The sequence below is a fragment of the Lagenorhynchus albirostris genome, chromosome 5 (genome assembly GCF_949774975.1).
Source record: "Lagenorhynchus albirostris chromosome 5, mLagAlb1.1, whole genome shotgun sequence".
NCBI lineage: Eukaryota > Metazoa > Chordata > Mammalia > Artiodactyla > Delphinidae > Lagenorhynchus > Lagenorhynchus albirostris.
Window position 1 is genome coordinate 23,771,749 of NC_083099.1, and position 25,399 is coordinate 23,797,147.

The 25,399-nt window shown below is 41.2% G+C and overlaps 1 protein-coding gene across 1 annotated transcript in view; it reads left to right on the forward strand.

The window, feature by feature from the left end:
- The first annotated feature begins 10,049 nt into the window (after nt 1-10,049).
- The window catches only part of PCOLCE2 (procollagen C-endopeptidase enhancer 2), a 71,290-nt gene continuing 55,940 nt past the window's right edge, over nt 10,050-25,399 (forward strand). Inside the window, exons 1-2 of the mRNA XM_060149156.1 lie at nt 10,050-10,324; nt 11,272-11,380. Of these exons, the coding sequence (XP_060005139.1) occupies nt 10,242-10,324; nt 11,272-11,380 (192 nt within the window). The 5' untranslated portion in view covers nt 10,050-10,241. The remainder of the gene's footprint in view (nt 10,325-11,271; nt 11,381-25,399) is intronic.

The following is a 25,399-nucleotide window of genomic DNA, read 5'->3' on the forward strand; positions in this document are numbered from 1 at the left end:
GTGTATCTAATTCTACACCTTACTGCTGGTAGGTGTCTGTTGTGGGACAAGAGTGAAATACAGGATTTGGAGCCCTAGGCATCTGAAGAAATGCACCTTTACAAAATAGCCCTATATGTATTTTCAATGGAGTTGGACCATATAATGACCTCTCTGCTAAAACTGGGAAGGACACAGGTATGTCCTTGTTTGGGTGTCACAAAGTTGAATTCTTTCTTTTTTTCACACAAAACTATTTTTATTAAATTTCACCTTTTAAATTTTGTACCATCATTGCCAATTCATAATCTGAACTTTTAATTCATATTATTTCTTCTTCTTTTTAAAAAAAATTTTATTGAAGTATAGTTGATTTACAATGTGTTAATTTCTACTGTACAGCAAAGTGACTCAGTTATACATATATAGATTCTTTTTCATATTCTTTTCCATTGTGGTTTATCACAGGATATTGAATATAGGTCCCTGTGCTATACAGTAGGACCTTGTTGCTACAAAGTTAAATTCTTGATATCACAATCTTTACATGGAGGCAGCAGTGAAATGTTTCTTCTGCTCGCACTCCCACCTCTTCCAAGAACTTGAAAATAAAGTTGCCTCTGCATATAAAACCCTAAAATGCACCCATGTGGTAGCCATGGAGTACACCATATAGATGTCCCTTCGGGAGAGAACCTGACGTAAGGACTGTCATTAGTTGTCAGCCTCCAGCTCCTGAGCCAACACAGGTCTCCTCTGACAGGCTCCTTGCTAGAGGTCCTTGTTGCCCTGGCCCAGCTTTTACTCAGGGCTGCACTGTCACCTAAAGTTCCTCCAACCCAATCCCACTTCTTTCCCTAACTCCTTTCACAGGTGCCAGACCTGCACTGCAGTCTGAGGCTCCCTACCTACTCATGCCTCCTTATCCCTTTATCCTCCACAGGTGTTTCCCTCAATATATCTGTGGACATCTAAGTCTGTACTAGTGACTGTCTCTCAGAGGACCCGAACCAACACAATACAAAATGAATGAGATTAATTACTTACAGAACTAAACTTGAAGGACATTCTCAACGGTGAGGATACAAACTGGGTCTGTTCTATTCAACACTATATCTGCAGGGCCTAGTGAAGCAGTTGGCATAAAGCATAAAGTAGCCTCTCAAAAACTTATGAAAGGAAGAGAGGGAGAGAAGAAGGGAAGATTTTGGATGAGCTGAGATTAAAAGTCTAACTAAGCTTTAGTGAATGTTAAAAAAAAAAAACCCGCAGCATTAGAAGGAAAAGCATGTAGACAGGAGAGGATGGTCGGTTTTGAATTTAGAAAAGGGAACGTCAAAGAGTAAAAATTTGTTATTACTTCCTCAGCACTGTCTGGAGAAGATACACACACACACAGATGCATACACACATTCCAACCTGCATCCATCTCTATATATGCATGAATAATAATGTGTAGGAAATAATGGATATATTATACATCTATTCATATACCTATTACCTTGCTCAGAATTCTCAATATATACCAAGAATATACCACAAGGGTCAAAGGAAAATGGAACAAACAAAAAAATCTCCTCGAGATACTGCCAATGGAAACATTACCAATTGAGAAAACGGACAGTCGCCAGCTTCAGGCACAGTCACAGCACTTCTGTTGCTACAACTTCCCATTTGTGCAATTAGTTCCTCACAGCAGGCCAGAGTACTCCTGTCATTAGCGTCTGGCAAACATCGCTCAGTTAAGATGTGGAAATTGCAGTGTCCCTGAGAAAAGGCTCTGGACTCCATCAAGAGCTGTAATCCTATTAAATTCCATCAAACAAGTCTCAGGCTAATTTTTAAAATTAATAACCGTTTAATGTCCACAATAAATATATGTTGATGTTCAAGCATTTTGGCTTTATTTAAATTTACCGAAAGTGATGTTTTCCCACATATATCTTCTTTTGCAATTATCTTAGTGGAAAAATGTGAATGCAGAGTTTGACTTGTTTCTTAGGAAAAATGAAGTTTTTGTTTGGATTATTCAAAAGTGTTTACAAGACAATAAAGTGTTTTTAGAACTCTGAGGGCAAAGGACTCAGGACACATACTTGAAACAGTTTTATTAATATCATGGATTTAGGACTGTGTTCATAGCCATAATTTCATGTTTATTTATATATAAACATATATTCATATACTACAGTATATATAAATCCTTGACATATAATTTTTTATATTTATAAATTCTTTATATATAAAGCTTTTAGAGAAATTCTTAAATTTTAATTTCGTTTAATTTTAGTTAATTCTTAAATTGCAAATTCTCTACAGAAACTCTTAAAAGAAAACCAACTGCAAAATTCACAGAACTCTGAAGAATCTCGTAATGATTCAGTCTCATAGTTTTAATGTCTTTGTTCGCATATAATATTTATTTGGATAATGCCTTTTAGGTAGCTATCTTACCTTTTCAAAAGCAATAACATTTAGCAATCTTGAAACTCATAACAAACCAGACTCAAATTGGAAATACAAATTCTTTTATTCCAGATGTTTAATGAGCAATGAATGTGAATCTTTTCCTTGAGGAACAAATAAAAGGCAATTGAATTGAGGTAGATTTGTTGGTTCTGCCTGTGTTTAGAATCGGTTTCTCCAGACCGTAGTTTAGAAGACCAATGAGTGCAGGAAGTGACTTGTGAATGGAGAACATAGAAAAAGATCCACTACCATTCCTCTCAGGAAATCATGTTCAGTCTGTCACTGCAATAATGTTGGCACTATAAGATCATTATCATTGATTATCTTTATTGGTAACTTTCCCAAAATCGAAGAAGGACTGGAATGAAAACAAACTCTTTAAATCCCTAGATATAATTTCATAGTAGAAGAGGCACATCAGAAAGGACGGGAAACTAAAGGGACACTAGTGTCATCTTTGGTGGCAAAGTTAATGGTGATTTTCTTCTTTCTCTTTTAAAATATTTTCCAGAGTTTATATAATGAGTATGTATTTCCTTTCTACTCAGGGACATTTTTTCTTAAAAAATAAAAAGAACAAGAGATGGTGACCAAAGATGGAAACCCACGCAGCTTAAGAGACAGCTTCAGTTTTCATTCCTTGGTGTTGGTTAGGGTTGGGTGCTGACACCAAATGCTTGCCTCGAGCTTTGAGAATCAGTGAGGAGGACACAGGAAACGCAGGGTCGTCTGGGGCAAAGGGATCTGGGCTAATATGCTCTGGTGCTTTGGCATTTCTTGTTCCAGACTCCTGGTTCCTTGTTAGTGGGCAGTCATGGCGGCATTCCTCTCACCATTGGGGTCCCAGCACTTTCCTCCAAGTAACCCCATCTTCCTTGAAGACAGCTACCATCTTGGCACGACTCATGATTATGAGTAATATTGAGTCTTGGTGAGAGAACCAGATGGGTTAATTGCAAAAAGCACCCATATCTGGATCAATTTATTGAGGTTATTTAATTATGGGAAGTATACCTAACAAACAAAATTAAGATATTTCTTACCTACAGTTAATACTAATCTATCTTATAGACAAAGACTTATCCCCCGAAGTCAACATAATAAAGTAATTCCAAGGTGTTTTGGTTTGATTTGATGGTGTTAATTATACTCTTCACTTCAAGGCCCCCATTATCATCAATGGTCCACACACTGAGGATATTTTAGGATCAAGTTCGTTTTTTTGTTAACACTGGTGCTTACATCTTTTCTCATGGCCAGGTCTCCATAGTATGTGGTAGAATCCTGTGTTCTCAACAGAATCTTTTTCGAATTCTCGGAGGGCCATCTTCACGTGGAAGTTGGGTGTCCAGTTGTTCTGAATCATTCACCTCAGGCTCGCTCTTCCTTTCCCGTAATGTTTGCTTACACGCTGCTTCCAGAGGAAGAAACAGGGTAGCAGAACCTTTTCCTCAATACCAACGATAGAAAAGTCCTGGGAGAGCTCTCTGATTGGACAGTCCTAGGTCACATGCCCCACAGGGCAGGTGAGGCGGGGGCCGGTAGGAGCAGTGAATGGAATCGGTGATCCTTGGTGCACACACAGCTTAAATCCATCCACTCCAGGCACCATCTCCATCTACACTGAACTCATGGGTCCCAAATGAGGCTCTGCTGGATTGGCGTGCAGTATTGATGAAGAGCTTGGGTTTTCCAGTCAACCAGGGTTCAAATCCCAGCATTTCATTTACGTATGGCAGGTTTGGGATTAGCGGTTAACCTCTATAAATCTCAGAATCTTCACCTGTAAAATAGTGATTATCACTCTTACCTTATAGGGTTTTTGGCAGAGTTAAATGAAATATTATTGTAAAGCATTTATATCACAGTTCCTGGTGTATAATAAGTGCTCAGTAAAAGTTAGGGATGATGATTTAACGCGAAGTGCTTCCATTGGACAAAGTTTCATCCCAAACCAGCAAAGGGCTGCTGACTTTTGTCCAGCGTTGGCAGATGAGTGGAGTTGGTTTCATTCAACACACATTACGTTGCCTTGGGACCCTTATACATAAAGACTACCTTGGAGCCGTTTTCCTCAACAGAGACAGGCTAATTGAACTTTGTATATCCCTGTCATGGACATTAATCATACTTGTGCCTGCCATTATTTTTTGAGTAGCTCTTTAATATTTGGGGAAATTTCTACAGCATGCAGACCTTATTCCCCACAAAGAGTTGTGTTCCTAGCCTCTGTTGCAGCTGAGATGCCGGCATGTGACACAGACATTACCATATGCACTTGCATGAGACTGATTCAAGAGATCCATCTGAGCAAAGAGGGTCAGTGATGAGCTTTCATTCTGTAGGTGGCAGCAGAGCTGTCTGGCCTTTGGGGTACTGGTATTGAGAGATTGAATTTCTCGGGGCAGAAATGCATCTGCTGTGCTCACAGGTGTCACAGTGTCGGCAAGTTGAAGTACCTGCGTTTAGTACTTAGCCTTGGTGGCAGTAGTGGCAACAGATTTCTCACGGGGACATTTCTGAAGCAAGGTTTTGGCCACTATTCTGGGAAAAATAGCCTTGGAATAAGTTTCTCCAGTTCTCTTAATGGTAATGTGAACTACCTTGTGTTTTAAAATACATCCCTTATACTGCTTGAATCAGCCAGTGTGGACTCAATTGCTTGTAGCTAAGAAGCCTAACCAGTACAATTTCCCTCCAATGTTCTATTCTCAGGAGGAATAGTATGCTTCCAAACATCAAAAAAATTGAACTAGGGCTTCCCTGGTGGCACAGTGGTTAAGAATCCGCCTGCCAATGCAGGGGACATGGGTTCAAGCCCTGGTCCAGGAATATCCCACATGCCACAGGGCAACTAAGCCCGTGCGCCACAACTACTGAGCCTGGGCTCTAGAGCCAGCGAGCCACAACTACTGAGCCCACGTGCTACAACTACTGAAGCCCGCATGCCTAGAGCCTGTGCTTCACAGCAAGAGAAGCCACCGCAATGAGAAGCCCGTGCACCGCAACGAACAGTAGCCCCAGCTCGCCGCAAATAGAGAAAGGCCGCGCGCAGCAACGAAGACCCAACTCAGCCAAAAATAAATAAATAAAGTTATAAAAAAAATTGAACTTTTTTTTTCGAACTAACTTCTAATTCTAAAAATCCTTGTTCACAAGAGTATCTACTGATAGACCTGTGCACAAGAATTCAAAGACTACAGAGTTCCTAAAAGTTGATAGTATCTGAAAAGCTGAATTCAGAAAAGACACTTCATCAGTAAAGCATTAATATCATAACTCTACACTATTATATTTTCCTAGGTAAAAGAATATGGGGATATTCCAGTTTGATAGTTTTGCAGAATGACAGATGTTATGGAAATGTCACGAACAGTATTGTCACTAAGTTGGGCTGCATAAAAGAATTTCCACACTATTTGCTTTCCAGATACTTTTCATTCCTTTTATACATTTGGAGCATTTATAAATCTAGAGACCCATGTGGTGCAGCTGGAGCAGTGTCACGTTCAAGGAAGCACAGACCACACCTGAGTTCCAGATATGGCTCATGCCTCTAAAAGAACAATGGGAGGGATCCAGGGATAGAGCCCAGCCCGCCATTATGTCCTCTCCCGGCCTCTCCCCCTCAACCTGATGCAGTCCCCTGGATTGTTGCTCAGGTACTTTTCAAGATAGTTGGAAAAATTATCTGAGATTTTGAATGAATCCATACCTGAGATTTACTGTACTGGAAAAGGCCACTTACTTAAAACAGGTTGCAAAGTTTCATAGCAGATATTAAAAAAGTGTTTAGGGTTTTACCTTCAAAAATGAAGCTGAAATTTTTTAAGTTAAATTTATTTTGTATTTAACAAAATTTCATCTATATTTGCAGCTATGTGCCAATTCTCATAATACACAAAGAATGAATCAAATCTGGAATTTTTAGCACAATTTTCCCTACGAAATTACAGTCGAGCAAAATATAAGCATTCTTCCCTTCACCTTTGATTTTCACAACATCATAAAGTAGAATGTTACTTTTGAAAAAGTAGCATAGGGAATCAATTGTTCGCGTGGGCATCTCTTGAATATTTTTGGCATTAAAAATCATTCTTTTTTGGTCAGCGACCTTTAGTTTTTTTCCTTCAGTTGTTCACTGGAGTAATTCATCCAGGTGTTCATTTGTCAAAGAAGTCCATCATTCCTCCACTTCTTTCAATATCACTTGCATCCATCTTACGAGATTCTGCATCTTTTACAAGATCAGTACTGCACCATGGATTAAATGTGCATTGTATTTCTGTTGCACTTTCAGATGTTTACAAGGTTGATGAATTGACCAGTGACTAACCAACAAAGATGTTGACATACTGGGCCCAGCTAGGTGCTAATATTATGCAACAAAGTACTATGAGCGGGGTCTAATTTTATAAGTGGTCAGTTCATTGGTGAGTATTCTTGTATTCCCATGATTTTGAGTCTCTGTGCAACTTGGTTAACTGCAGAGACTGGGTAATATATACTTTGGACAACAAGGATCACTTCACCAAACACTCTGCACTCGCAGGGGTTTGGTTCTCTCCACCTCTCTCCTTTCCTAGTGCCTGGAGTTTTAGCGGCTCCCTACCATTATACCAACGCTGCATCTCTGAAGTCCAGAAATCGGTCTCACAGAAATGGACCTTACACAAACCTTCAGAGTCCACTTGGGTGTGTCTCAATTTTGACACATTAAGCTTCTCAGGACATTTAAGCTTTATAATTTTGGTCAGAACTGTACCAAAATGTTCAATGCAGCTCTATTTACAATAGCCAGGACATGGAAGCAACCTAAGTGTCCATCAACAGATGAATGGATAAAGAAGATGTGGCACATATATACAATGGAATATTACTCAGCCAGAAAAAGAAACGAAATTGAGTTATTCGTAGTGAGGTGGATGGACCTGGAGTCTGTCATACACAGTGAAGTAAGTCAGAAAGAGAAAGACAAATACCATATGCTAACACATATATATGGAATCTAAGAAAAAAAATGTCATGAAGAGCCTAGGGGTAGGATGGGAATAAAGACACAGACCTACTAGAGCATGGACTTGAGGATATGGGGAGGGGGAAGGGTTAGCTGTGACGAAGTGAGAGAGTGGCATGAACATATATACACTACCAAACGTAAGGTACATAGCTAGTGGGAAGCAGCCGCATAGCACAGGGAGATCAGCTAGGTGGTTTGTGACCACCTAGAGGGGTGGGATAGGGAGGGTGGGAGGGAGGGAGACGCAAGAGGGAAGAGATATGGGAACATATGTATATGTATAACTGATTCACTTTGTTGTAAAGCAGAAACTAACACACCATTGTAAAGCAATTATACTCCAATAAAGATGTTAAAAAAAAAAGAACTGTAGTTCCAAGTTAAATATGCGTTTCTAAGAGCAAATAACAATGTCTTAGTAAATTTTAAAAATCACATGGTAACATCAGTGTCTTTCTACATGTCTCAACAACAGAACTATCAGTGTTGGAACCCTAACTTTTTAGTGAGGATATAAACGCAGTTATCAGTCTGTAAATTAAGAAAAGAGTTGTTGCATATTTATGTCCAAATAGTTTTCTATCCATTTAGTCATATTTCACACTTTGTTTTTTAATTTTAAATTTTGAAAACTTAGTTTTGAAGAATGAAGTATTTTCTGGCTATGATCACTTCAAATCATTACCAGAAAGTGAATTAAGCAATATTTTCACTTCATAATTTAAAACTATGACTTTTTAATAAAATATCATCTAAAATACGTATGCTGTTGGACAGCATATTCTTGAAATGTGTGCAAAATAAACAATCATTTATTTTCCTATTTGCTCTTTTAAAACAATTTTATTGGGTTGAGGGTGTAGGTTTCAGCATATAATGTAGTTTGCCAAGTTCTGTAATCCTTTTTTTTTTTTTTTAAGTCATATAGGGTGTGGTGCCTTCAGAAAATTTTTAACAAGTTGTAATTCTTGGTGTTTTTTTCCTTCGCATTTTCAAAAATAGTAAGAAAATCTAAACCCCACAAGGAAATTCTGGTTCCTACTATTGACTCCTGGATTCCCCTCCTCTAAAAAGTAAGATTATTCTCTGCCGCCATTCTCTGTCGCTTATTTCCTTGCCTGGAGTATTTATGTTCTTAACACTGTAGGCTCATTATTAGAAATGAAGTCTTGGGACTTCTCTGGTGGCACAGCGGTTAAGAATCTGCCGGCCAATGCAGGGGACACGGGTTCGAGCCCTGGCCCAGGAAGATACCACATGCCGTGGAGTAACTAAGCCTGTGTGCCACAACTACTGAAGCCCACGTGCCTAGAGCCCGTGCTCCGCAACAAGAGAAGGCACCGCAATGAGAAGCCCCCGCTCCCCAACGAAGAGTAGCCCCCGCCGGCCGCAACTAGAGAAAGTCTGCATGCGCCCAGCAATGAAGACCCAATGCAGCCAAGAATAAAAGAATTAATTAATTAATTTAAAAAAAGAAAAAAATGAAGTCTTGATAAGGATTATTTTAAGGCTTAATTTTTTTGCTTAGAATGGTGAAAATACTTTCGGAGGAACAACACCAATGAGGCATCTGAGTTCAGCTATATCCCCTTGTGGTGATGTGGTCATTGAAAAACCCAATGACTCCATTCCATTCTTGTTTTTCTTTTATTAATCCCTGGTTATTGGGAAGCACTTAGCAAAATAAATATTTTAAATTATTTTTAATTAAAATTAATTAAAAGTAATAAAGAAAGCCTTGATTCCATAAGACTGCAATTGTTCTTAGAAAAACAAATTCTCTGTACATCTCAACTAATCAATACTACAGAAAAAGGCATCGTTGGAAAAGATCTTTGAAGAAGAGAGAGGCGCCAGCAAAGAAGCGCTATTCTCAGGACGTAACATGGAGTGGTGAGAGCTGAAGATCCGGAGTTTGTCTCCGTTATTTGTCACGGTAATGACAAGTCACTCACTAATCACACGTCTGAAAACTCACTTCTACACCGCCCCCCGCCTCCCGGACAGAACCTATCTCCCTGTTCTCACACACCAGTAAAAGCAAAAAGAATCTACTGAGATTCTGTGTGTGTAAAGTAAGAGAATTAGAGGAGGAGTTAAAATATAGTAGAATCTCTCTTCTATTTTCTCTTTTCTTTCTTTGGATCCAGATGTCGGAAGGAGGAACCCTCTTTTCCAGCAATCGGCAAGCGCGAATACTTTTTATTTGAAAGCAACTAGAGAAAAACACTCCCCAAAGCAAACCAAACCAAGGCTACCCCCCTCCAACCCCCCTCCCACCCCATCATCTGTGGATCAGGGCGCCAGGTCCCATTTGGGTACCACGCGGCAGGGGATTCCCTTTCATCCTTCTCTCCACAGCCCCTGCCCGAGGGATGTGAGCGGGGTGCGGGTCCCGGGGTGCCAGCGAGGAGCCGCCCGCCACCCCGCCCGCCCCTAGAGAGGAGGCGGCTCCCGCCTGGGAGCCGCCCCCTCTCGCCGCCAGAGAACAAACGGGATATTCAGCAGTGGCCTGTGGCTGCCAGAGCAACTCCTCAGGGGAAATTAAGCGGCGAGGCAGACTGCACCGTAATCGCCTCTAGAAAAGCGCCCGGCCCCGCCTGCCGTGCACGCCCGGCTACCTGGGCTGCCCCGCGGCGGCGCGTGCGAGAGAGCGGGAGAGGGCTCGCCGGCGTGCGGGGCGCGCCGGGGCGAGAGTCCGGGCCGGTGCAGAGCGCGCGGTGCTCCGGGGTGCGCGCCGGGGTGGGGCGAGCCCCGAGCGTCTCCACCGGCCATGAGGGGCGCGGGCGCCTGGGCCCCGCTCTGCCTGCTGCTGGCCGCCGCCGCCCAGCACTCGCGGCCGCAGCCCCCGGAGAGGTAACGCGACCCCCGCCCGCGCTCCCTCCCTTCCGCCCTCTCTTTCCCTCGCCCACGGCTTGGCTTTACCCACTCCGCTTCGGGGCGCCGGGGGACCCACACGCCACCAGGACCCCGGGATGGCGCCCGTCCTCGGGGCTCCTTCCGGCGCCCCCCAGCTCCGCCCGCCCCACGGCCCCGCAGCTGGCCGGCCACCACCTTTCCTCTCCCCGAAAGTTCAGGCGGGCGCTGGGAAGCACTGGGACCCAAAGGTGTGGACTTTGCTTTACTCCTGTTTTCTTCCCCGGAGAGGCTTTGCCCAGAGACAGAAGCCTAGGGAAAAACGCGAGTTGCCCGGCGCCCGGGGAGCGGCTCTTGGCAAGTTTAACTCTTCAACCTCTGAGCTGCCAGATGGCTCCAGGACCTGGGCCGGGAGACCCGCCCTATGGCCAACTTTGCCTTCTCCTTTTCAATGGAAGGTTCTGCCAATGGCCAACGATTTTCAAACAAAGAGAGAATTAGGCATCTCTCCAAATCCAGGAAATTAAAACTTTTTCATATTAACCAATTACTTGTCTAGCTTTAAAACCATGCACTTCACGGAGCCTAGCTCTCACTCTCTCTCTCTCTCTCTCTCTCTCTCTCTCGCCCCCCCCCCCCAGCAGTTAAAATTTCCATTTACGATTTTCCTGTAAGATCTTACCACTTACGTGGAGGACTTGACTGCATATGGATGGATGGATAGATTGATCTTGTTACTATGGTGGAGACAGATGGCAGCTGGACTGAATGTTTTAGGAGGCTAGAATTTATTCTAAGAGCTAACAAGTATTTCAAATCCCGTCTATGATGCAGGCAGTCAATTGTCAGTATTCACTTTATCCATATTAATAGACTGCATCTTTCTGAAATTGACATTAAATTGGTAGACAGTGTTTCAAATTTCTTTTCTTCTTTTATTTTCCCAGACCTGTTTTCACATGTGGCGGCATTCTTACTGGAGAGTCTGGCTTTATTGGCAGCGAAGGTTTTCCTGGAGTGTACCCTCCAAATAGCAAATGTACCTGGAAAATCACAGTAAGCATTTTTTAAGAGGGTATTCTCCAAAAGTGAATACCGGAAACAGTGGAAGAGCTGCTGCTTTTTTCCTCTGCTGTCAGAATTTCGGTTGGGGGCAAATGTCTGTAATAGTGAAATGTTGGATTTATCTCTACTATTTGGGAGATTTTTAGGATCTTCCCCATTTTGTTTACATTTTCAGACTTTATTTGGGAGATTTTTAATAGAACTAGTGGTGCCCTGCATTAACAGTTAGAAAGGGCTCGAGATAATGCTTCCAGGGATAAATTATTAAAGCAGATGTGTGTCTGAAAACCCAGTCTGACTCAGCTGAGTTTCATGGATTCAAAATTAAGACTATCTTCAGGCAAAGGCCCATCATAGAGACTTCTTGAAGCTATTCGTTGCCTGTGCCTTTCATAAATGTCTCCCAGTGGCGGATAGAAGATCAAAGGTAGTACTCACCTCTGACTACTTTATAACCATTAGGGGGAAGAAAAGGGGAAAGAAAAAGAAAAAAACAATCCCACTTAATGTCTCTGGCTTAAAACCACCACTAAAGGCAATCTAAGAGTAGAGAATAACAATAACTTAGGGGAGAAAAAGCCTAAAAACTAACAAAATGCCCAGGTTGGTTACTAATGGCATAGATTATGCTGAGTCAAGGTAAGAAATCAGATTTAGAGACAGCCAGCCTTAAAAAAATAAGTCCGGATTTAGTCAGCTAGAGTGAGTCATCTTTCCAAGTGAGCATAGTAGTGACCATTATCTTCTTCATTTTTTTCAATTTTGGGAAGTTGTTTGGTACTTGAACACATTAGTTCACTGAAAGCTTCATTCAGTCAGATTGTACCACCCATGAATTAATGATTTTTAAAAGTAGGTACCTCTTATTGAGCACTTACTGGGTGCCAGGCACTGTGCCAAGTAGGTAACAAGCATAATCTCACTGAATCTTTGAAATCACTGTGAGGAAGTATGATTATCCCCGTTTTATAGATGAAGAAGCTGAGGTCTAGAACAATCATGTAAACTGACTTGATCAAGCATTGGGTAAGTCCAACTTTCTATGAAGTAAAGCCTATTTTGCAGTGAGGCCTTCCCACCAAGAAGGTCATTTGACAGGCAGATATGAGGGGGTCTCCTTCTTTAAATAAAAGTCAGTTCCTATATGCATTGATGCTCTCCTGTAAAATATCGGCTATCTAATGAATTGGTACAGATTTCATTATGTTATTGCAACACATGGGGCCAGGAGAGGATGGTCATGAAAACTAGCTCTGCAATATTGATATTAGCATAAATGTGAAATAAGGCTCTGAAACAAACATGTAACTTGGTTTTTATGTTATAGTTGTGTTTCAGTTATGATTACATGGCTGTAAGTTAAAAATGACCCAAGGAAATTAGTGACTGAGAGGCACCATGTGCCTAGCAAGTAGACTCCATGGTTAGCCCAGTGTTTTGGGTCTTCGGGGCAATGTTAGTTCTGGAGGTGCGGAAGGGTGTCCAGTGAAAGTTGTCCTTGGTAAAGGAGGGGTGTGCCCTCGCAGAGGCCTGACTACCTTATTTTTATGTGTGGGAAAGAGGAAGTGTAACGGATGCTCCTTATGGGTACAATGTCAAGGTGAGGCATGCTGGCTCTCATTCCATCACTCGTAAGCCGTGTGATGGATTTATCTTTAAACCTCAGGACTGTTGTGAAGATAACATGAGATGGTATGTATAAAGCTCTTTGGCTGAGTGTCTGCGTTACAAGAAGTGCTCACTAAACGTTAGCTACCACCGTTACCGTGTTGCTAGTATTGACTCATCCTTTCTTCTGACTGGTAGGCAATATGGCAGATCACTGCCACCCCCTTAGTATATGGGCTAAGCTGGGCTTGGCATCAGCTTTAAAGCAGCTCAGACTTTGATGGAACAATAGACTTTGTTATGTGTATCCAGGAAGCACTTATTTCTGTGCTTGGGTTCTCCTGTAATCTTACAGGAGAGATTCTGTGTGCGTTAGGACTAGGTTGGCTCCTAGTAACAGAGATGCAAAGTAACAGTCGCTCAACCAGAAGCTTGGTTCTCTCCCATGTAAAGGAATCTGGAGGTAGGCAATCCAAGATTGGTGTGGCAGCCTCAAATCATTAGGCACTCAGTCTCTGCTTAGATGTGTGCTCAAGTTCCAGCCATCAGGTTCATGGTTTAGCCAACAAAAAGGAAGAGAGGAAGGGCACAGATCCTCCCTTTAAGGACATTGTGCAGAATTACCTGCACCTTGCTGTTTACATTGCACTGGTTAGTTATTAGTTACATGGCCACTTCTAGCTGCAGGGAAGCCCTGAAATGAATTCTTCATGTCAGGAATCCACGTGCTCCGCTAAAATTCAAGAGTCTTCTTTTGAATAAAAGTCTTCTATCAACTGTGGAAAGAAGGGAAAACAAGCAAACAACAAGCAGTCTCTGTGACATATTTACTTGTGGTTTGCCCAGGCTGCCTGAACTAATGCTCAAAAGTTGAGTAAAAAAGTTGAGCAAATGCCAGCCTTTTTGAAAAATATATATTTTTAGAAAGCATAGGTAATGCACAAGAAAGGACTGCACAATTTGCTTTTCTAGTGAAAAGCTTTATAGTTTTTACTCTTAGCCATTTGATTCTGTTTCAAGGGACTGCCTCTTTTATGTTTGCATATGAGTAGCCCCAAGAACTTCCAGAGGAGCCCAGTACATTCTCCTGGTTATAATTACAGCCTCAGCAGAATGTTCCCAAAGGCCTTGGATGCTCTCAAGATCTCAGTTTCAAAATATCTTCATTTCTTTGTATTTCACAAGGAAAAGCACTGAATCATTGGAAAAAATATTCCCAGTTCTTCTTCATGGTCCTCTGGTGTGTCAGAGTAGAAGAAGGGAGCTCCCTAGCTTCTATATATCCTTGGGTTGATAAAAGAAGGACTGTGGTAGCACTAAAGCTTGTAGAAGCTGGTAGCCCTAAGGTCTGTCATTCATTCAGCAAATGTGTGTTGGGTCTTGGGTACTACTGGAGTTTTGGTGAACAAGGCAGCCAAGCTCCTTGCCCTCATGCAGCTAGCATCTTAGTTTGGAGAGACAGGCAGTTAATATTTAAACAAACAAGTAAACAAGAAAATATTACATAGTGATAACTGAATTATAAAAATAAAATAGATACCACTTCATATCCATCAGGATGGCTACTATTGAAAAAACAGAAAATAATAAGTGTTGGCAAAGATGTGAAGACACTGGAACCCTCATGCATTGCTGGTAGGAGTGTAACATGGTGCAGCTGCTGTGGAAAACAATAGGATACTTTCTCAAGGAATTAAACTTAGAATTACCATATTACCCAGAAATCCCACTTCAGGGTATATACCCCAAAGAAGTTAAAGCTGGGATTTGAACAGATATTTATACATCCATATTCATGGCAGCATTATTCACAATAGCCAAAAGGTGGAAGCAACCCAAGTATCTATCCACAGATGAATGGACAAACACAATATGGTATACAAACGAACATTACTCAGCTTTAAAAAGTAAGGAAATTCTGACACATGCCACAACGTGGGTGGACCTTGAAGACATTATGCTAAGTGAAATAAGCCAGTGACAAAAGAACAAATATTGTGTGATTCTGCTTACATGAGGCACCGACAGTAATCAAAATCATAGAGACAGGAAGTAGAATGGTAGTTTCCACGGGCTGGGGGAGTAGAGGAATGAGAGTTAGTATTTAATGGATACAGAGTTTCAGTTGGGAAAGATGAGAAGGTTCTGGAGATGGATGGTGGTGATCGTTGCACAACTTAATGCCACTGACCCATACACTTCAAAATGGTGAAAAGGGTACATTTTATGTTATGTATATTTTACCACAACAAAAATTTTTTTAAAATAAAATGAAACAGAGCAGTGGAATATTAGATAATAACCATATTCCAATTCCAAAAGGGCAAATCTGTAGAGACAGAGAGTAGATTAGTGGTTGCCTGGGGCAGGGGATAGGTATGGAGATTAACGGTTAATGGTCATGAGGGATCTCAAAGGTGGAAATGACCTATGGTGATGGTTGTACAACCTGGTATAGTTACTAAAAGTTATTTAATTGTGCCGTTAAAATGGGTGAGTTTTATAATATGTTAAATATACCTCAAGAAATATGTAGAAAAAACCAACAAACATAACACAGTGGTGGGATAGAAGTAGCTATGGATGGGGTGGTTGGGAATGGCCACTCTGAGGAAGTGACATTTGAGCTGAGGCCTGAGTGATAAGGATCCAGCCATGTGAAAGTCTGGGGAAGAGCATTTTAGGCAGAGGGACCAGTGGGTGCAAAGGCCCTGAGGTACAGACAAGCTTGATTTGTCTGAGGAACAGCCAGGAGGTCACTGTGGCTGGAACAGAATGAGTTAGTGGGACGATGGGAGAAGTAAAAAAGGTGAGCAGGGGCCTGTAGGCCATGGTGAAGAAGAGTGGGAAGCCACTGGAGAATCTTAGGCAAAGGAGTGAGATGTTCTGATTTTAAAAGATCATTCTGGCTGCTGTGTGGAAGATGAATTGTAGGGCATTAAGAGTGGAAACAGGGAGACCGATTAGGAAGCTGTGTGGCCTCCAGGAGAGAGAAGATGGTAGAATGGACAAGAGGGATAACCAAGGAGATGAAGAAATGTGGACTCTTCTCCCTAAAGCAGTTGTCTTAGTAGTTCTGAATGCAGCTAGGGTGGAGTGGCACCGGCCAAGAGGCCCAACGCACCAGGCTCTGGACCCTTGTTTGACATCTGCTCCAGACAGGGCTGTGCTCTGGTGTGGCCTCATCCAAGGCAGTCCATTAAAGGCTTTCTGGAAACCAGTGGATCCAGTCCATTTTCCAGCTCCTGCAGTCAGTAAACCAAGAGTAGAATTCTCACTGGCTATTCAACATCATAGAGACCCCTCAAGACGGAAGAGTCTCAGAGTAGCCCCCAAACTCAAGTTCCCATAGCTAGAAAGATCCTGCTTCTCACCACTCATCTGCTTTGCAGTCCATTCTTCCAGATTGGAGATGTGTCTCAGCAAGGTGGCTTTCACCACCAAATCCTCTTCATCAAACTCTATCTTATCAGTGGGGGCGTGGAGGTGGGAAAAGCCTAATGTTAACGTCTGTATACTTTGAGAAAGGTGAAGGCTAGTGGTCACAAGCAAACTTTCTAGCCATTTGTATTGGACTTTCTGAGATGGAAGTACAGCTTGCAGATTGGAAATTTAGATTTGCCCTTAAATTATAGGACTTTAAAATTTTCCTTGCTATTTCTTGGACGGTTGCACTGTCTAAATACACTATCAACATTGGCTATTTAAATTTAAACTAATTAAAATTAAGTTAAAAATTAAAACTCCAGTTCCTCAGTCACCCTGGCCATATTTCAGATGCTCAATGGCCACATGTAGATGGCAGCCACCATATTGGACAGTATATAATATGAATATTTCCATCATCACAAAAAGTTCCTTTGGACAGTGCTGTTCTAGAAAAATTTCGAGGTTAATTTTACTCATGTGAAGATACGTTGAGGAGGCACGTGCTCCGTGCTGCTTAGTTGTACTTCTGCTTTGCAAACGAGGAAGCTGATGCTTGTTCTGTGTAGTGCCAAAGCTGTGACTGGAACTCAAGCCTCTTGACTCAACTATATCTTTCTGGCCACCAACTCTTGGTGACCTCAACTACGCTTAGGTTTTACTAATTAATTTTGCTGAGTGTGTTCTAAAAAACGTATGGCTAGAGTTCAAATCAGAGAATTAAGAAACTTAAATATTTTGTTACTAATGATGGAGTTGAGGGTTTCTTAGTTTCTCATAAGAGTTGAGGTTCAGGACTGTAACCTAAGGGGCATCTGCATAAAATACCAAGTCTGCATACATGGCGGGTGGGTAGGACTTAAGTATGATTTGACAGCTAAGGGAAGTATAATTTTTGGAAAATGGTGGCTGGTCTTCTAAGCAGGCTTGGAAGGACAACATGACTGGGTTGAGGCAAAAGTCACCCAAAGTGATTGAACAATGAGAACTGCGCCTGTACCAAGCCCAGCAACAAGAAATGAAACTCCAAGTATTGACATACCACCACCCGGACCGCTCTATCACAGTGGGGCTCCCCTGCTGGGTACATGTGCCCAAAGGGGCAAGACTGTGCAGGAGACAGTAAGAGACCTCTGAGATCCCTAAAACAAGTCAGGGAGAGTGGACCAGTGTCAAAGAGCACAGCCGGTGGGATGTGGTGTCAAAGAGCACAGCCGGTGGGATGTGGTGTCAAAGAGCACAGCCGGTGGGATGTGGGACTGCTACACTGGCAAGGCACGTTTACCAAGAGCCCACGAAGCACGGCTGTAGGTGCTGGAGATACACAGATGAACACCTGGGAGATATGAGCATGGGAGGCTGCCTGGGATGACGCATTCCCCAGGCTCTGGGTGGGAAGGGAAATAAAACCCAACAGGCACCTTGCTTTCTTGGGTCCACCAGCACAAAGATCACCATTCTATTAACGGTTTCCTTATAAATTCATTGCAAACTTGGCATGTCACCCAATCCTTCGGTTCCTTGATCTTTTCATCGATAACTTGTTCATTTTATAATCCCAGTAGAATTGGAGATTCATATTGATAATTTGACACAATTTAAAAAAGAAAAAGAAAAGAGGCTTTAGTAGCAAAATAATACCTTGTGAAAGCAACTCTATTCCGAGTTTGACTTGGGCTGCATATGGTATGGCCAACTAAGTGGAACCAGCTGAAACTTGGTTTATAGCAGCTATGCAAATTAGAGGAAACTTGAAGCCTAGAACATTCTGGGAACTCTCCTCGAATAGGTATGTAGGAATTGTTATTTTAAATTGGTTCCCAAAGTTAACAACTAAATATTGCATCTGAATTGCTGTTGTTATCTAACAGAAACAGCAGTTGGTATGCAGATGTCAGTGAAAATGATTTTGTTCTTAGATTTAAAGGTAGGCATAATTTACAAAACAGTTTTTAAAAATGAGATTATTCATGTATGTGGTCTTATTGTTATAAAACATTATCGGAATTACAAGGTATTTGTTTATGATTTATATCTCTTTTTTATTTCCAAAAAAAAGTTTGAAGGTACTGAAATTAGAGAGCAGATTATTGAAGGTTTCAGTTATTATTTTGAGCAGAAATCTGGCTTGGGAAAAAAACCAGCAAACATTTGAGCAGTTTAAAATTTGGTGCTTCCTTTAACTCTGAAGTAAATAATGTGGGCTGATCAGAAAGTCACAGACTTATGCCAGAAATGGAAGGAGAATTATAGCAATGAATAGAGTCAGTCCTATTTAAGCCGAAAGTATGTGGCAAAGTTTTCCTTATTTAGCTAATTCATGCAGAGGAAAAAGGCATAAATTGTCATATGTAGAACATCTTCAGATTCCCCAGGTAATACACGTACTGTCATTTTGCTAACTACCTTATTTTTTCTATGCAACTGGAATTAAATATACTCGTTATTATACAGGTCGCAGATCTAAAATAATAACAAATGGTTACTTCATCTGCATCCAATTCTGTGATGTCGGTGGATACATGTTAGTATGTCCATTTCACAAATGGCAAAAGTGAGGTCTAAAGAACTTGTATCTTGCCTCATATCCCTGCAAATGGTTTGAAAAGCCTAGCACATTTTCTGACTCGGTGACACAGATGCACTATTATGCACTTATTTAACAAATAAACATTCGCTTAATGCTTATTGTGCATCCGATATGTACTGAGCATTGGGCTGGGCCCCAGGGCTAAAAGGTCAAGGCATAGTTTCTATGCTTACGGAGTTTATAATCTGGTAGGGAGTAGTTAGATAAGAAAATCAGTAGCAATTACGTTGTGTAAATAATTATGCTACTCACTGTAAGTAGTTTTAAGTATTGATAATGTGGAATAAGGCTGATAGACATTTTAAAAATTATTGAAGTTCTTAGATTATTTAAATGAAAACAATTATTACCTCATGCGAAGAGTAAAAGATGTTATGACCCACTTTACATCTGTGCTGCTCTAAGACTTGAGAAATGGTTATATGTCCTTTGTTTGACAGCACAGGGCTGTTTTACAACACATGCCTTGGTATTTCCAAATACACCTAATAAACAATTGCGTAAAGGCATTCCTTACCATGGGGTGATTTTGTTACTTATGTGTGTTAAAGTCATCATACTGAATCCATCCTCCAAAAGCCTGATTAAGTTTAAATGGCATTCACATTTACTTTAGAGAAATGATAGATTGAAAATGTGATTGGGGTTTACATTTTCCCACTAACCTTCATATGGCTTCATGAAAAGCAAGTCAGCAGTGGTGGGGCATGGAATTGCATGAAAATTGAAACATATAGTGATGTTCTATTTAGATTGGGGCTAGGTATATAATTTGAGAAAACAAATAGTGAATTTAGACAGGAACTCAACATTTAAGTCGCTTAATCATACCTAAGGGTATGGCAAGGGGTTCTAAAATTACTGTAACTGTTATTTGCCTGGTATAACCACAGCAGGACAGATAGCGGAATGGAATTTTGGCCTTAAACACATATTTCCTGGCTTTAAAATACATGTAAGATTTAGAATTATATAGCGATTTAAATTCCAGTCAACTATGGGGTTTGTTTTAATGTACCTATACATTTGTTAGACTAGGCTTCGTTACTTCAGCTGCCTGAATAGTAATTTAACCCAATGCTTGACTTAATATCATTCATATCTAATTCCTTAGTAAAGATGAGTGCAATTAACAGAGAATGTCTGCATACCCAAACTTGAGCACTCTATGAATGGGAAAAGAACACGATAGCTACATGCTGTCTGTTTTTTAATTAGGAGAGAATAATTCAGAAACTTTGCGATTCTTATGACACTTAAACTGTCCCAGTTAGGTTTCAATTGATAAAATACTGGAAGCATTAAAACATTTTCCATGCTGCCTTCAGTCCTTCTGAGAAGCAGGGGGAATATAAATCCTAAATAAATAAGCAAGTAGGTGATGATTTCCCACTGGGGCCTCAGCCCAATTCTTCTAAATTTGTTTAGTTTCCTGCTTGCTTTTAAGGGCTTCTGTTGCTTGTTTTGTTTTGTTTTTCTTTGCTGTCTCACATGGAAATCAAATATGTTTTTATTGATTGAAAACATGATGTTTTATTAATGTGCTTATTTGTACTGCTTGTATTTTTAGGCCTGGTTGAAGGCAGATGCCTTAGAAAGGGCTTAATGAGTAGAGAAGAAAATGAGAGACCATGAAAATGAAGTCCTCTTTGGGTATTTCTTTTTTCTGAAAGAGATTCTCTTTAATAATATATTAATGACAAAAAGTAATTTTTACTGAAACATCACTATAGTAATAGAGCACAAAGATAACACATTTAAAACCCCTCTATTAAAGAGCTGTATAATGAGAAAGCATTTAACAGAGGTAAAACACCCAGAAATGGTTTTAAAGATTGTATTATTAAAAAGACTGATGGAATTAGTTTCACACTCCTATTCCAGAGTTCAATTTATGATATGAAATTATAGGCAAATTTGAATTGTTCCATAAAATTTGCAGATTCCTTGCAATCTATCAGGTATTGACGAAAAAAAAAGAAAAAGAGAGTGGTTTCATTGCTTGGTTGCTCTATGCTGGAGACCAGAGAAGCATTTACAGGGCCCCTAATTCTAAGGCTTTCTCTCTCTTTTTTTTTTTTTTCACATTGTCCTGCTTTTAGAGTTTGGAAAGTGTTCCGGTGGTTAGCTGCTGCACAGTCAAGTTTTATCTGCATGGATCATTATTCCTTGAGCCTATGAAAAACGTAATCACTAAAACACCCCTGCACATTATAATTTAGCAGCCTTATTGAGAGTGGCAATGGCGCTTTGGGGGTACTCTTGAATTTCTTACTCTAGGGACTTGGGAGAATAGAAGTGTTTTCTTCAGATATAAGAGTCAAGGTGGCAAGTCTCTGTAAAACCAATATAAATATCTAAAAATAAATGGAACCACCACAGAGACGTGGGGAGTTGCAATTAAAGCTGCACAAGCCCTGCCACTAAATATCACCTCTCTTTCACCACCTCAGCCCCAAGACACTCCTGGACATGAAATATAATAAAATAGTGTTTCCCAAAGTGCAGAGGGAGGGAGAGACCTTTTCGTCACAGATGGGCTGTTCTGTGGACCAAGCTGGTAAGAAGCACAGGGAAGCCAGTGGAGATTGGATTGCTGCTCACCGCTCCTAGAAGTGAATTGATAGTGTTACGGACTAGGGTTCTTGACCTTCCTTAATCGATAGAAATTGATAAGAGGCCAGACAAGAAATTCAGGCCGTGCTTTATCGGGGCCCCTGCTGCAGCAGGGGGGGAGCGAAAACAAGGAACGGGTTCCCTTGCTCATTTCTGGGGAGGGGCAGCAAGCTGGTTCCTTATATGGGGTGAGGATAAGGGTGTGTCCAGGGGTCGGCTGGAGGTGTGGCTTAGGTGGCTTGCCCACCCTTTTGGTGGAGTTGAGTGCAGGTGACGTGCACATTATCCCTGTTTTTGCTCCGGGCTCTTCAGAAGTGGCAGTTGGATTTTTGATCTCTTTGTATCTTGTTGTCCATAATTTGCCCCAACTGGGCATGCACACAGTTATTTTTAGTCCCTTATAGTTTCTTTATATTGTGTTGATTGAGGAGACATTTTTCCAGGTGCAAGCACTGCAGCAGAGGGTCCCTGGTCCCAGCCTGTCTCAGTAAGGGTCTGATAGAAGTCTGATATAGACTTTCTAAAAGCCCTGGGCTATGATTGACCTTCTGGGAAGAAATCATAATTCATTACAACTATTTTTAAAGTACCTTTCAGAGATCAGATGCTGGGTTGGGCAGGGAGACTGTAATGTTTGGAAAACCATGTCCCAAAATAGGGCTTGGTGTGGCAAGGAGGCTTTCATTAGTCTGGGAGATGTCCCGGAAAAGATCACAGTAGCACAGGGTAACAAGGTTCACGGTGGAGTGTTGTAAGTATGGCATCACTCAGTGACTAGTAGAAAGGGCATTGGCGAGTCATACTGAAATATTTTTCAGCTATTTACTAGGAATGTGATGCACTTTCTAGAACTTTCCAAAGTTGGTTATCATGGCCAGACCTGCGTTGTAAAGGTAGCGTGAGGATTGAAGGAGGTGGTAGATGAGAGGCCCTTGGCACGGCGCTTGATGCAAGAAAGTAGTCAATAAATTTTTTTTTTCAACCTCTCTTCCAGGACTGTAATAAGCCATAAAAGGGTGGTGTTTGTGTAGAACTTGTCTGCAAGCCAACGCATTTCAAGCTGGATGGTAATCCCTTTGGGGCATGGCTAGCGCCTATGGGTATTGGAAATACCCATTCCTACTCACTATGTCCTTTCTTCACTTAAAATATGGTCTTTCATAAGACTTTGTCCACAGAAGTGCTTCCAAACCTTCCCTGATTCTCCTCAAGCTAAGCACCTCTCACCCAGCACCAACTGAGAATGCCCCTTAACTTCTAAGACTAGGGTGTTTAGAGGCAGAGAAAGGATTGCCAGTTAAGAATTGCAAATAATTTTCTGTCTTTAGAGATGGGGATTTTAATTTGCTTTTGGAGGCTCAAATCATCAGAATAGTCCCCACTAGTTATACAAATTAAGTAACGAATTTATTCATTAATTCCTAATAGAGATACCCCATGATATATTATTGATAGTTAAGAGTGCAGTTTCTGGAGCCAGACTGCCTGGGTTCAAACACCAGCTCTCCTATTATGGTGGTGAATTCCCAAAGATGACCCCTAAATAACCTCACCTCCTGGTATTCACGCCTTTTTCTAGTACCCCCAAACATTGAATCTTGGCTGGCCCTATGAAAAAATAGAATGAGACAGAAGTGATACTACATGACTTCTGGGGTTGGGGCATGAGAAATCTTAAAGCTTTTGCCTTAGTCTCTTAAAACATGAACTCTGGGGGAATCTAGCTGCCATAAAAGGACTGCCATGCTATGAGGAAGCCCAAGCTAGCCTTGTACCGAGGCTTCATGGAGAGAGAGAGAAAGATGCTCAGACAGCCCCCAGCTGTTCCAGTATTCCCAGCTGGGGTGCCAGACATATGAGTGAGAAAGTCATCTTGGAGGACCAGCCCCAGTTAAGCCTTCAGACAACTTAAGCCCTAGCTGAGAACTGATAGTAATTGCATGAGATAATTCAAGCAAGAATCACCCAGCTGAGACCAGTCAAGTCACAAAACCATAAGAAGTAAGAGTACATTGTTGTTTTAAGCCACCAAATTTTGGGGTTGTTTGTTATGCAGCAGTAGATTACCAAAACAGTTACTTACTAGCTGTATGACCTTGACCTTGAGTTACATACTAGCTGTATGACCTTGAGATGAGTTTCCTCATCTATAAAATATGGCTAATAATACTCTCTACCTCATAGGATCATCTTGGGCATTAAATTAGTTATTGCATGTACAGTATTAAAAACCGTGCTTAGCACATGGTAAGTACTTGAAGAAAAAGTATTATTCATCCATGAAATATTTATTGAATGCTTAATATGTGTCAGGCCTTGTTTTATACTCTGGAGATATAATAGTGAAGGTTCTCGTACTGATGGTGTTTACTCTCTATGGGGGGAAGAGAGACAATAAAACAGATCACAAATAGTAGGGTAGGAATAAGTACCATGAAGACAATAAAACAAGGTGATGTAATAGAGACTGAGGCTGACGATGTGACATTTGAACTGAAACCTGGATGATGCAAAGCATCTCCCCACTGATGGTTCCTGAAGAAACTGTGAGGTCATCACTGCTCTGAATGCAGATGACTAGGTATGTGGCATTAAGCAACTTCTGACATTTCTTGTCCATTACGAGTACAAAACGTCTTCTGGATGATTACGAGTGAAAAGGCCTTGCTCGTGAATTAAGGTTAACTCCTGTGGACAGGGTAGTGGATTTGGTTTGCTTCTTTGCTTCTTTATATTTGGTTTGTTTGGCTTTTACTTTTGAAAGGTGCCTTGGGATGTGGACAGGGGAAGAGCTGAAGGGTCAGTTTTTGTGCGTAATGTTGTCTTGGGTCCCAGGTGACACGGAGTGATGCAGAGTTGGGAGGAAGGTGTTGTCCTCATCCTGGCTCACAAGTCTCTGCAACTTGGGAGCGTGCAGAATCTTAGGAGCATCAGAAAATAACACCCTTGAAACAGATAGCTGCTTCCTCTTCATCGGCCCGTTCAGGGGACTTGGTGGGCACATCCGTCACCAGGAACATGCTATTTATCCATTCATCTGTGAATGGACACTTGGGTTATTTCCACTTCTGGGCAAGTTGAATAACGCTGCTGTGAACACTGGTGTTCCTGTGTCTGTCTGAGTCCCTGCTTTCAATCCCTTTGGGCATACAGCTAGGAGTGGAATTGCTGGATCATGTGGTAATTCTCTGCTTTATGAGGAGCCACCAAACTGCTTTCCAGCAGTAAGAGAGCAAAGACATGTGAACGCTATCACTAGGGAGCCAGACAGCTTTGTGGGCCTGTGTAGACATCCCTTGGAGATACTCCAAAACAACCGAGATTTTAGGGGGGATTCTGGTACAGTCATCAAGCTAATAGGAACTTGCACCATTGTTCTTTAGGGATTACAACTAGGCATTTATTGTGTGGGGGATACATATATGTGGTAGAAAAAAAATTTTTTTTACTGCAAGGCAATTATCAAGAGCCATACATGTACCCTAGGAATTGCCCAATATACTTGTTTTAATTATTATATTATAATTGTGATTTATAATTTTAATGAACTTGCTTTATTATTCTCCATAAGTCTTATATATATTTATCCCTATAAATCTGAGCAATGCATATATTGTTTTATTACTCTCTATAAATCTTAGCTATTTATATATCTGAAAATAATGAAACTATATTTCTTAGTAGAGAAATAAATCATAGAATTATTAAGTCAGAAAGGAATTACCAGAAAGCATTCCTGACTGTCTATCCCCCAGTGCAGGCTGGAATCT